The sequence below is a fragment of the Phoxinus phoxinus genome, assembly GCF_949152265.1.
Source record: "Phoxinus phoxinus genome assembly, chromosome: 2".
Lineage (NCBI taxonomy): Eukaryota > Metazoa > Chordata > Actinopteri > Cypriniformes > Leuciscidae > Phoxinus > Phoxinus phoxinus.
This window is the reverse complement of record NC_136877.1, coordinates 19,412,728-19,425,232: the sequence shown is the minus strand read 5'-3', so window position 1 is coordinate 19,425,232 and position 12,505 is coordinate 19,412,728. Positions and strand designations below refer to the sequence as shown.

The 12,505-nt window shown below is 35.5% G+C and overlaps 1 protein-coding gene across 4 annotated transcripts in view; it reads right to left on the bottom strand.

The window, feature by feature from the left end:
• Positions 1–1,260: 1,260 nt before the first annotated feature.
• Positions 1,261–12,505, bottom strand: part of stim2b (stromal interaction molecule 2b) — a 45,155-nt gene continuing 33,910 nt past the window's right edge. For all 4 annotated transcript variants that reach the window (XM_079590339.1, XM_079590338.1, XM_079590336.1 and 1 more), the window contains 9 exons: positions 11,008–11,119; positions 9,486–9,601; positions 7,631–7,808; positions 5,309–5,486; positions 3,782–3,943; positions 3,234–3,334; positions 2,884–3,122; positions 2,598–2,778; positions 1,261–1,940 (listed from right to left, as the gene is read on the bottom strand). In XM_079590339.1, coding sequence (XP_079446465.1) covers positions 1,400–1,940; positions 2,598–2,778; positions 2,884–3,122; positions 3,234–3,334; positions 3,782–3,943; positions 5,309–5,486; positions 7,631–7,808; positions 9,486–9,601; positions 11,008–11,119 — 1,808 coding nt within the window. In that variant the 3' untranslated portion in view covers positions 1,261–1,399. The remainder of the gene's footprint in view (positions 1,941–2,597; positions 2,779–2,883; positions 3,123–3,233; positions 3,335–3,781; positions 3,944–5,308; positions 5,487–7,630; positions 7,809–9,485; positions 9,602–11,007; positions 11,120–12,505) is intronic.

Sequence of the window (12,505 nt, the reverse complement as noted above, 5' to 3'; positions counted from 1 at the left end):
TGAAAATTTTGTCAGTTTACTCTCCCTCAGATCGTTCCAAACCTGAAAGCTAACAATTTCTCTGTGGATCACCAAATTTTTATATATATTTTTTTAAGAATCGTTACATAGACCTCGCCATACAACCACAGTTCATGGTGATCATGGGCTATTGAGCACCAAAAAGGACAAAAAACACTATAGAATTTGTCCATACGACTTATATACCAAGTCTTCTAAAGCCATATGATATGTATGTGTGGAAAACAGCTTGATATTAGAGTTATTTTTCACTTATAATCTGCACTTCCAACCAAGCTATGGTTTATGGTTTTGTCCAGATCAACTGTGTAGTAACCAAACATAGCATGCCATTTTGAAAGCTGCACAGAAAAATAAATAGTGACAGATATGTTCTTCCATAATGTAATTAATGTATAATGTCGGATTGCCGAAAAGTTCTGTCCATCAGTTGATGATTGGATTTTAAGATGTGAGCATTGCAGTTAAGATAGAGGCAGATCTGTAGTCAACTGTGGAGAAGCAGGGTTTAAGCCAGGGTTGCCAGATCCTTTTCCTGGAGATCTACCTACCTGAAGAGTCTTCAAATGATGGCGCCTTGCAGTTTGATTGTGCCAGGGTGAAGTAGAAAAAGACAGTGAGATGCCACAACAGTCAAAAACATCCACCTGAAGCATTTGTAAATAGGCTAACAGTAAAAGCAAAGCGCAGATGAACAGAAGACTTGGAATATAGCACATGAGTTGTATAAATTACTTTTATGTTGCTTTTTGGTGTTTTTTTAGTTTAGCAGCCCTTGGTCACTATGAACCTTGGTTTTATGACAAGAGCTATGAGACGGTTCTTTAAAAAAAAAAGAGAAAAAAATATATATATATATATATTTTGTGTCCCACATTCCACATAAAAAAAAAAAAGCATACAGGTTGGGAAGGGCATGATGGAAAGAAAATAATGACCGAATTTTCACTTGTGGATCACCATACATTTAGGACAAATTTCAAGGAGATTTGTACAATGTTGATCGTCCAACATCCTCTCATCCCTCCTCTTGTTTTTGGTATACTTCCTGACCCCTTCCTAGTGACATAATTTGGGTGCACTTTATAGAAAACAAAACCTTAACAGAAGACAGTGAAGAGGCCATGTTCTGCAAAATGCTATGACATTTTCTGGCCTTCAAAGGCATACCATGTGAGGCTAAAAAAAGAGAAATCACCATAAAAAAAGGCTTCCAACCCAGGACTGTAACCAGATGGAGCTACATTCCATTTAAATAAAAATAAAAAAGGACAAAGAAACTGAAAAATGTTTTGGCTTCTGGTTGACAGCATCACCCTCATTTATTTTGTTTTAAGGCTTCTTTTTCTCTCCATTTCATCCTCTTCTCTACTGTTCTTCACAGCTTTTTGCTTTTCTTGAACAAGCTCTTGATCTTGGAGCGTTTTTTCTCTCCGTTATCGCAAGAGTCCTGGGAGGAGGTGGTATGGAGTTGCTTGGGCTCCTTGATAGCTTTGCTTTCTATGTCGAGTGAGCTAATCGAGGGGTAATGTCCCTCTGGTGGCGTCCCACCAGCGGGCAGCTGCCCCATGCTGTATGACTTTTCCAGAATGCCATTATAGGCCACAGATTTGGTTCTAGGTTGAAAGGTTAAACTTTGAGATTCTGGGAGGACGGAATAGTGGGTAAGGTCAGGAGAGCCCTTGTGACCTGAGGAGGAGTCAAGAGGAGATGAAGGGGAGGATGTGGAAGGAGGTAAGGTCTCCATGGCCGCAGCCTGGGCCTCTTGCGCCAGGAGAAGAAGTTCCTCACGAGAGATTTTACGTGGTGGGGTATCCGGGCCCGTAACATATGTACACTGTGTACTTTGACCAGAGAACTGCTTCCTGCCCAAAGAGGAACTGAGAGAGTCTGAATCTGAGCATGTGTCCTGATGGTCCCTGTGTAACAAAAACATAAAAAAAAGAACACAAAATGCATCATAATAATCTAAAAAAAAGATACACTATCAGTCAAAAGTTTGGAATAATCATTTTGTTTTATGTTTTTGAAAGAAGTCTCTTATGCTCACTATTTATTTGATCAAAATGTGGTAAAAACAGTATTATTTGTGTAGCAAAAACTTCATAATAATAAGAAATATTATTAATAATTAAGCACCAATTACCAACTCAGCATATTATAATGATTTCTGAAGGATTGTGTGACTGGAAAAATAGCTGCTGAAAATTCAGCTTTGCCATCACAAGAATAAATAACTTTTCTAAAATATATTAAAATAGAAAACAGTTATTTTACACTGAAATACTATTTCACAATATTACAGCTTACTGTATTTTTTATTAAATAAATACTGCGTTGGTGAGCATATGAGACTTTCAAAAACATTTAAAAAAAATAAAAAACGTATTTATTCACATTTTTGACCGGTAGTGTACATTCACAGACATTACTCACATACAATAAATGCGATTAAAAAAAAGAAGCAAATTAACGTACAGAATTTTTAAATATAAAACTTTATATATCAAATTAAATTCTTGTAAGAAATGGGGGGAAAAAACAGGTGAAAAAAAGAAAAGCTGTAGATGTCATACCCCTTCCTTTCTACAGTGAAGAAGATGTGATCTTCGTCTCCGTCGGGTCTGTAGGCCAGGGGGGCCGAAGCCATGGACAACAGGTCAGGGTCAGCAGAGAGGGATGAAGGCTGAGACAAAAGACTTCTGCGAGAACGACAAACACTGCTGTTGCGGGTCAGAGGAGGTCGAATCAAAGCAGCTGTGAGGACAGAGAGATCATTAGCAGTCACATATATGTGTGTGTGTGTAAAATCACATTTTCGCAACATTTCTCACAATCTTGATCCTGAAGAGATAAACTTACAGGTGAACTGTGGAATGATTGGTGGTGTGTCCTCGTCAAGATCGTCCACCCCGCCAGCGATTGGGTAGGGTGGCACCGACATCCGCGGCATGACCACCCAGCTGTGGTCAGCGTACAGCGAGGCGGTGAGGCTGGGCAGCCCAGAGTTATTAACTAATGGAAAGCAACATAATTTCTCTATTTGGTGCCAGCGGTGGAGACGTTCCCGCAAACACGCTGTGACCTCTGATAGAGATTTTCTAAAAAGGAAAAAAACACTGATAAGCTTTCATGTAATGCGAGAAACCATTAGCTTTTTTGTGTGGGTGGTTGGTTGGTAAAGTGACTGCATGTCTGTTAAGTGTGCTTACTTAGCCTCAAGTATTTTGTGGTCTACTTCATCCAGCGATGAGCTGTGTGCAACATGGAGGGTACCAAACACAGAGTTCCTCTTCTTCTTGATCTTTTCTGCCTGAAATTCACACAACATGAACATAGAAACACACAAGTGATGAAAACCCAAAGATACTGCATGGAAATGCACCAGTCGTTGCTTGTACTGAACTCAAGCTCATCTCTCCTGCTGCGGTGGCTGCTAATTGCTTCAGTTTAACTGCTGATGACTCATTCCAGAAGCAAATAACAAACGGAAAAGCAAACCACGTAGTTAAAAGGTAATTTAACCACATCATTAGAAATCTAAATTAAAGGGGAGAAGTTTCAGCTTCGGTTTTGTTAGTCGCTGAGAAAGAAAGATATTTGTTTAGGTAGTTTAAAACTGAAAAGTAAACTTCACTTGTAATGTATAAGGATTGAAGTATGACGTAAATCTTTTATAAACTCAAAGAACCTATAGTTGTTTGGGCAGCAACTTTAAAACAAACTGTCCTAACAGGAAGTGACAACATAAATCACTCACCTCGTCCTTTGCGACCATGAGCTGCTGCTCAGCATTCTGTTTTTTAATGTTGTAGTACTGCACTTCCACCTCATGTGTGAGCTGTAGCCACATCTGCAGGGCTTCAGGCACCGACCAATCGGACTGCATCTCCTTCTCTGCTCTCTTCAGCGCCATTCGCACCTGGAAATACCCAACAAACACATATTACAAGGGGAATTTGTTAAATATTACCTGCATCGTGGAAAGATATTGTGGTGTATTTAGAGAAGAGGGCTGTTGTAAGGCAATAGACAAGGAATGGTAAACTGCAGGAAATTAAGATTGCACTTTATTTCGACAGTCCACTTTAGACATTCTACTAACTACAAGTAACTTTTCAACTACATGTCAACTAACTGTCATTAGAGTATTAGTAGAGTGTAGTAGTCTGTTAGTAGACTGTTAGGTTAGGTGTTAGGGTTCTGGTTAGGAGAATAAGTTGACTTGTAGTTGCCAAGTTACTTATAGTCAGTAGAATATCTGTTGGGGGACCAACAAAATAAAGTGTAGCAAATATTAAGCAGATAGTCTACTAATCCTCTAATGATAGTTAGTTGACATGTAGTTGCAAAGTTACTTATAGTTAGTAGAATGTCTAAAGTGGACTATCGAAATAAAATGTTACCGAAATTAATTAATTTTGGATGCATAGCAATTCATTACATTGTATTATATTAATCCTCAAGTTAAATTTTATAAGGCAATTTTAATAGCTTGAAAAATATATTTATAATTACTGTGTCATGTCCATAGCTCATGTAAACTGTATTACTTTTTTAGACACACATAAAATGGTCTATTATTGGTTAGCTATTGTGGTAGAATTGTACCTGTACCTGATTCTTAAAATACCATTAAAAAGTTTGGGGCCCTTAATATATATATATATTTTAATAAATTAATTATTTGATTTAGCCAGGAAGCATTAATTTAATAAAAATTTGCAGTAATGACTTATAAATTGTTAAAAAAGATTGCGGTAGTATTTCTAATAAATGATTTTCTTTTTGAACTTTATATTCATCAAATAATTCAGCTGACACTGAAGACTGGAGTAATGGCGGACGGAAATTCAGCTTTGTCATCACAGGAATACATTACATTTTAAAATATATTCAAATACAAACTTTTGACAATATTTTACAATTTACTGTATTTTTGATCAACTAAACGCAGTCTCAGTGTTTCTAAACATTTAAAAAAATGTACAGATCCAGAAACATCTGAACGGTAGTCTCTGTATATGGCCATGTATACAAAATAGCACTAATCATGCCAATAAAGTAATTTACATTAAAATGTAATTGTATGTGTCCTTTAACTAAAAAATTAACTGTGGTTGCAAAAAAATTGTAACTGTGTGTTACATGTTCAGTTAGGCTATTTACTGTTTAGGTGGGAAGTTCTTAGCCAGAATAAACTACAATATGAATAAAGTCTGGCTTATCACACTAAAGACCAACTCACATCTATGAAATACCTTGAGTGAATTATATTGGTTCCTACCTGTACTAGTTCCTCCTCTGCGTACTTGAGTCTGCTGAGTTCACATTCAGCCCCCTCTCGCAGCTCACGGAGTCTGCTAGCTTCTCTCTTTGCTCCGTTGATCTCATCACGCATCTTCTGCTCCAGGTTCTGCTTCTCCACCGCCACTGTCCGGTTCTCCTCCTGAGCCTTTTCCAACCTGATGAAACCACAGAGCAATTTAAGTCACATCTGAAATCTGGTGTGTTAGAATTTAAATATATTATTAATGATAATTATTATATTCTGTCATCATTTATTCACTCTCATGTTGTTCCAAACCTTTGATTTCTTTCGTCTGTGGAAAATAAAAGAAACCGTATTCTATCCACTCTTTTCCATTTAATGAAAGTGAATGTGGATATTGGCTGTAACGCTTCATAATGGTATCATAAATTGTTCACATGACTTGTGTACTATATTCCACGCCATATGATAGCTTCGTGTAAGTTTGACTATAGATGTCTTATAACATTATGAATGTAACGCCAACATCATTGACAGTGTGACATCAAACCTGACATATTGCGTCTACAGACTCCATATGCAGTATCTTAGATCGATTACTAAATTACACTGGTATTCAGGGACAGGCATTAAAGTTGTTTAGATCCTACCTGTCTGACTGTTACAATTTTATTTAAACAGGGAATTATCTAAGTTAACGCCAGTATAGTATGGAGTGCTGCAAGGACCTGTTTTAGGCCCTCTGCTATTTTATACATGCCTTGGTAATATTATTAGAAAACTTGGGAGTTTCCATTGCTATGCTGATGATACTCAGTTATATATTTCATCAAGACCAGATGAAATTTCAAAATGATCCAAGTTGACAGAATGTGTTAAAAATATAAAATACTGGAAGACCAGATAAGACGGAGATATTACTTATTGGACCGAATATCTGTACACGGAAGCTCTTAGAATACTATTTGAATTACATAAGACAGCAATTTGTCTTTTGAAAACCATATTTCACAAGTTACAAACACAGCGTTCTTCCCCCTCAGAAACATCGGCAATCTATGGAACATGTTATCTGTATCTGATGCAGAAAAGCTAGTTCGGGCATTCATGACATCTAGACTGGATTACTGAAATGCACTATAGGTGGTTGTCCTGCATCCTCAATAAACTAGATCCAGTTAGTCCAAAATGCAGTTGCTAGAGTTCTCACCAGGTCAAGAAAATATGATCATATAACCCACATTTCATAATCTCTACACTGATTTGCCTATTAAGTTCCGTATCAATTACAAAATATTGCTACTCACTTATAAGGCACTAAATGGTTCAGCTCGTGTGAATTTAACCAATCTTGTATCATGCTATCATCAATCATGCTCTTTATAGAGTCGCAAAACTCTGGGCTTTTGGTGATGCCTAGGATAGCAAAGTCCACTAAGGAGGGAGAAAGTTTTCACATTTGGCTCTTAAACTCTTGAATAGCCTTCCCTGATCATGTGCGGGGCTCAGACACAATTTCCCAGTTTAAATCTAGATTAAAGACACACATTTAGCCGAGCATTCACGTAATGGTTTCAATAAGATTGCACTCCATGCTGTACTATGATCAAATGCACATGATTAACTTTTTTTTTTGCTTGAAATGTTATGAACAGCAGTTACGCAATTATTCTTCATTTGCTCTTCTGTTGCTAACTAGAGATTACACCAGTTTGGATCCAGCCTCTTATGAAGATTTCAGATGACCCAACACCTGTGGAGATGACATCAAACCTTGCGAGGACTTCAGATGACGTCAACTCTGAATCAACATACAAAACTGACAAATTCCCCATATATTGTAATCATTATGATCACGAAATTTAATCATTCTCATTGCTTCTGCTTGAATTAATACACTACGTTAGTTAACTGCATAATTTTATTATTTTAGAACTGTACATTTCTGCAATATGAACTTTACTTTCACAACTCTGATGACAGATTACTGTTATGTGCGTGCGTGTGAGCATGCGTGCGTGTGTGTGTGTGTGTGTGTGTGTGTGTGTGTGTGTGTTTGTGTGTGTGTGTGCCATATTAAAGCTAGTCTCTCCTTTTGTGTTCTACAGAAGAAACTCATGTAGATCTGGAATGACGTGAGGGTGAGTAAATTGATGACAGTATTTCCTTTTTAGGATAAACTATTCCCTTGAGGAATAGAGGAATAAAAGAGCTTAATGAGCCTTCTCAGAAAAATAAATGAAATATGATGTTATACAGATGAAAGAATAAGGCAGAATAGCCCATGATTTTATTCAGACAGGCACAGTCTCTCTTTTACTGTCTGTTTTTGCTCACCGGCTCTGTAGCTCTGTCAGGCTCAGTTCAGCATTCTGTAGACTCTCCAAATCTTTCATCATCTGGGAGATGTGAACTTTAGACGATTTGTTCTGTATGTATGCAAACCAGCAGCCCCCAACACCAATGATGATTGAAATCATCAAAATAAAGTCCTTCAGCCAGTGATGGTGTGGACCTAGAGGAAGGAGAGAGGAAAAGATAGTATTTAAACAAATACTTCTATACAATAATTTTGTATAAGACACTAACCAAACTTTATATTACTTGAGTGAGCTGTTAAAGCGATAATAATTATGTCATAATTATGTCATAATTTACTCGCTCTCATGTCATTCCTGTTTAGTTGGTAACTAAACAGTTGCAGTTTGCATTGACTTCCATTGTATGCACAAAAAAAAAAATAAAGTAAGTCAGTGCGAACCAAAACTGTTTGGTCATCACCATTCTTCCTACTATCTTCTTTTGTGTTCAGCAGAAAAAAACAAATGCATGCAGGTTTGGAACGACATGAGAATGACAAAATTATGGCATAATTTTAATTTTTGGGTAGATTATCCCTTTAACTGCTTCAACCGTACGACTGAAACGGTTGTAAAAAGTGATCAGTTGACTTAACTTAAAAAAAGCGAGGAAACCTGTTACCTTAAAATTATTAAGTAAATAAACTACAAATAAACTTATTTTTTATAAAATAAAATAAAAAGTTATGTGGAATTGATCATCTGATCACTTTTTACAGTGAATTTTATATATTTTCAACCTGCTTTGAGAACGGGACCAACTGATTCGTTGAAAAGATCTGACTCAAAAAAGAACAATTAACAATTCATCAATAAATTGCACATTGTTGTTACTCTCATTAACTCTTGAATGTACCAATTTTGGTCTGTTCCTTGCACAATGCTGCTTGACTGCAGAATACTCCAGAAGAATTCAGCACATACAGTACTATTCAAAAGTTTGGGGTCGGGTTGATTTTTGAAATGTTTTTGAAAAAAGGTTACATTTATTTGATAAAAAAAATACATTAAAACAATGATATAGTGAAATATGATTACAATTTAAAATAAATGTTTTAAATTTGAATATGTTTTTAAAAGAAATGTATGCTTGTGATGGCAAAAGTGAGTTTTCAGCAGTCATTATTCTAGTCTTCAGTGTCAAGATCCTTCAGAAATCAATAAAATATGCTGATTTAGTGCTGAAGAAACATTCATTGTTATTATTTTTGTGTATTATTGTGCAGCATCTTGTTTTTTGGAAACCATGATACATTATTTAAGGATTTTTTTATTTTATTTTTATGGATAGAAAGTTCAAAAGAACTTTTGAAATAGTATTTATTTGAAATAGTTTTTTACAATATAAAAGTCTGCAACTTTTGATCAATTTAATGCATTCTTGATATATAAAAGTATTAATCTATCTCCAAATAAAAGTCTTGCCAAATAAAAGTATACATTTCTCTACTGATCCCAAACCTCACTGTAAAAAAATATTTGATCAATAAATTATAACAACATATATTTTTACATTGCTTTAACTCATCAAAATAAGTTAAGCAATTTTCAACTTTCTATGTAAGTTATACAAGATTCAACTCGTTTTTAAAGTCAATTTAATCTAATTTAAATTGAAATGCCCTTAACATCAAAGTTAATTGTACCTAAAAATAATATTTTACAGTATAGTGTAGTCATATGAACAACATACATTTTAACTGCATTGAAAAAAGAACTAGTACATTATTTGTTTTGCAAGGAAGCAAAGCCATATGGTTTTGGAACAACGTCAATTTTGGGCTGAACTATCCTTTTTAAATAAACAATTAAACATGTCTTAATGCACTTACGTAGTGGAGGTCCAAAAAGCACTGCGTCCAATGCTTTTAGATTTAATTTCTGTTTATGTCGTTGGTCTAATATCTTTAGCTGCATAGACATAAACGAAGGTTCATTGGCCGCTAGTCTGTAACAGAAAGGAAAAACAATGCAGGTCAGGAGAAAGAATGTGAGTCAAGATCACACAAAATCAGCCAAGAATCATGGTTTGTGATCCCTCAAACAACCGTTACTTTGAAATGTTTAGTGCAAATCAACATAAGTACATCCAATAAATGGCTACACTTTATTTTGATGGTCCCCTTTAGACAATTCTAAGTAATGTAGCACCAACATATCAACTAACACTCATTAGAGTATTAGATGAGTATTAGTAGAATAAGGGGTTCGGGTTCCAAAGTTACTTAGTCAGTAGAAGGTCTGTTATGGGACCATCAAAATAAAGTGTTAGCAGATTTTATGCAGACAGTCTACTAATGATCTAATGTAGTTGACATGTAGGGGCAACATTACTTACAGTCAACAGAATGTCTAAAGGGGAACATCAAAATAAAGTGTAATGCAATAAATCTCGTAATACAAATAAAGCAAATCCCTGTAAGTGCAAAACTATCCTATAATGTGTGTGGGTGGGGTGGGTGGGTGGGGTGGGGGGGAGGCATAGCCTATGTGACTGTATGTGTGTCTATGAATGGCAAGTTCAAGCTCAAAGGACTAATTTTAAGAAGTGAGTACTGTATGACTGAAAGATCACATGTGCTGCCACACTCATACTGGGCATAGCTGCAGGTGAAAGGTGATCTGATGCTGTGACATCATTTCATGAGTCATGGAGAAGCGGCCGTGAGGGGAAACTCAAAACCATAAACCTTTCTTTGCCCCCCACACTTATGCAGGTCTTCACTGTCTGTGCACTGACACGTCATCACCACTAGGGGGAAGCGCTGCTGTTAATCTCTCAGTTGGTGATTTTTTTATTGGTGTATTAGAATTGAATAACTACTAAAAATTCAGATTAAAAAACACACAAAATAAATACTTAATAGGCTCTTTTTTTATTTTTAGCACATTTTACAATAAGGTCTAATTTTTTGAATAATGCATTAAATGCATGAACAATGAGCAAGATATTTTTACAACATTTAGTATTACCCTTTAATGTTAGTTAATACAAATGTTCATGATAGTTCACAGTACATTATCTAATGTTAACAGGTTAACCTTTGTTTTAGAAAATGTTGAGATTAACATTAACTAAGATAAGTAAATCCTGTGGTATTGTTCTTTATTAGTTCATAATGCTAACAACTGAAGCTTAATTGTAAAGTGTCACTCTTTTAGCGAGAAAGATAAGATACTTCTACTAGTTTCAACTCTCTATAAGGTTCTGTCACAATAAGTGTGGCTTAAAAATCACAATGAAAAAAAAATGTGTTGGGCTTAGGAGTAGAAAAGTTGTTATAACTCAGTATAAACACAATACAAGTCACTGGAGAGTCTAGGAATGAAAGACAAAAGTGCATGAGTGTTTACCGAGGTAACGTGTTGCCATCTACTTTAAAATCTCTGAAGTTTATTTCATACTGAGGAAGCTCCACCGACTCCTTCAGCCATTGAACGGCATCCTCCAGTGTCCAGTTGTGCACTGAGAGCAAAGACAGAGGTGAAAAAACACATTTTAAAAATGCATATGTTAACACATTTCAAAAACAAATTTGTAATCCTTTAACATGTTTTGAACAGAAAACTTCAACAAATAGAAAAAAAAATATTCATGAGCTCAATATTTAGTACTGTATATTCGTTTAATCTGTGGCCTTTGGTCTAAATACTGTAGCGAAAAGAGATGTCAGGCCTAGGAAAATGTATTCAAATATTATTATAAAGATTTTGTAAGCATATTGTGTAGTTATTCAAGGGGTCAATTGCTTGATTTGTGATAACACAATGAAACATGTCAAATTGTCCGGAAATCGTTTTTTGACCAGGCTGTCACACAATGAAAATTATGAACAAAAGAGAGAACCAATGAAATATGAATAACTGAATATGCTATAGTCAATGTATGTTTTCCCTGTGAGCTATTTGTTTTTCAATGTATTTTTTCATTGTAAAATAAAACCTGTAGCTTGCATTTTTTCCCAAATAATTTTGTCAGATAAATACCTTTTAGTTAAGTGTTTTGTTCTTCCCTCATTTTCAATATACACTTTTTGATGGTTTATTCAAACTTGTAGGGTCATTAAAAAACAAATATCTCCGCCAGACATCGCTTTTAGCCACTACTGTATGAACATCAGTGAATAACATCATATAGCTGGGTTCAAATGCGTCCACAGCGACTTTATTATGACTGTACATAAATAAAAGAAGACATTTAACAGTTTTGAATGATGTTAAACACATATGGAAGATCAAAATCGACAGAGTATTTTGAGTCTCTTTTGCACTGATAAGAAAAAAAGCGAGCTGGTATCGCCGGCGCGACCGCCGACCCAAGGGGGTTGAACTTAAACTGTAAAAAGTCATGAGGAATAAAGAAAAAAAATATTTCAGATTCTGCACTATTTCTATAGATCACTAATAATTCAATTGTGGCTCTTTGTACAGATGGTCAGATGTTCTTCCATTGAAGCATTTGGATCATCACAAATCATGCTGCAGAACAGCCTGAACATCAGGTTTGACACAAACTTGTGTGAGTTCATGCAGCTCAAGTGTTGTTGTCATTAAAGGGGTGATGAACAGTGACAGAGGTGCCAATTGTGGTGATGGACAAGTGTAAACTCCAACAGGTGCTTTTACTGTGGTAAGTGTGAGGGCAGGGGGTGTTATATAAATTGGTCAGTAAACTGTGCAAAAGACATGGGGCAATATATATATATATATATATATATATATATATATATATAATTAAATATGTATTGTCATGGTTCACTTGGCATTAACACTATATTTTTTTAACACACACAGAAAAAAAACAGCTTTTAAGACGTAGGGTAAATTCAGAGTGGCATTTTTTGCCATTGAG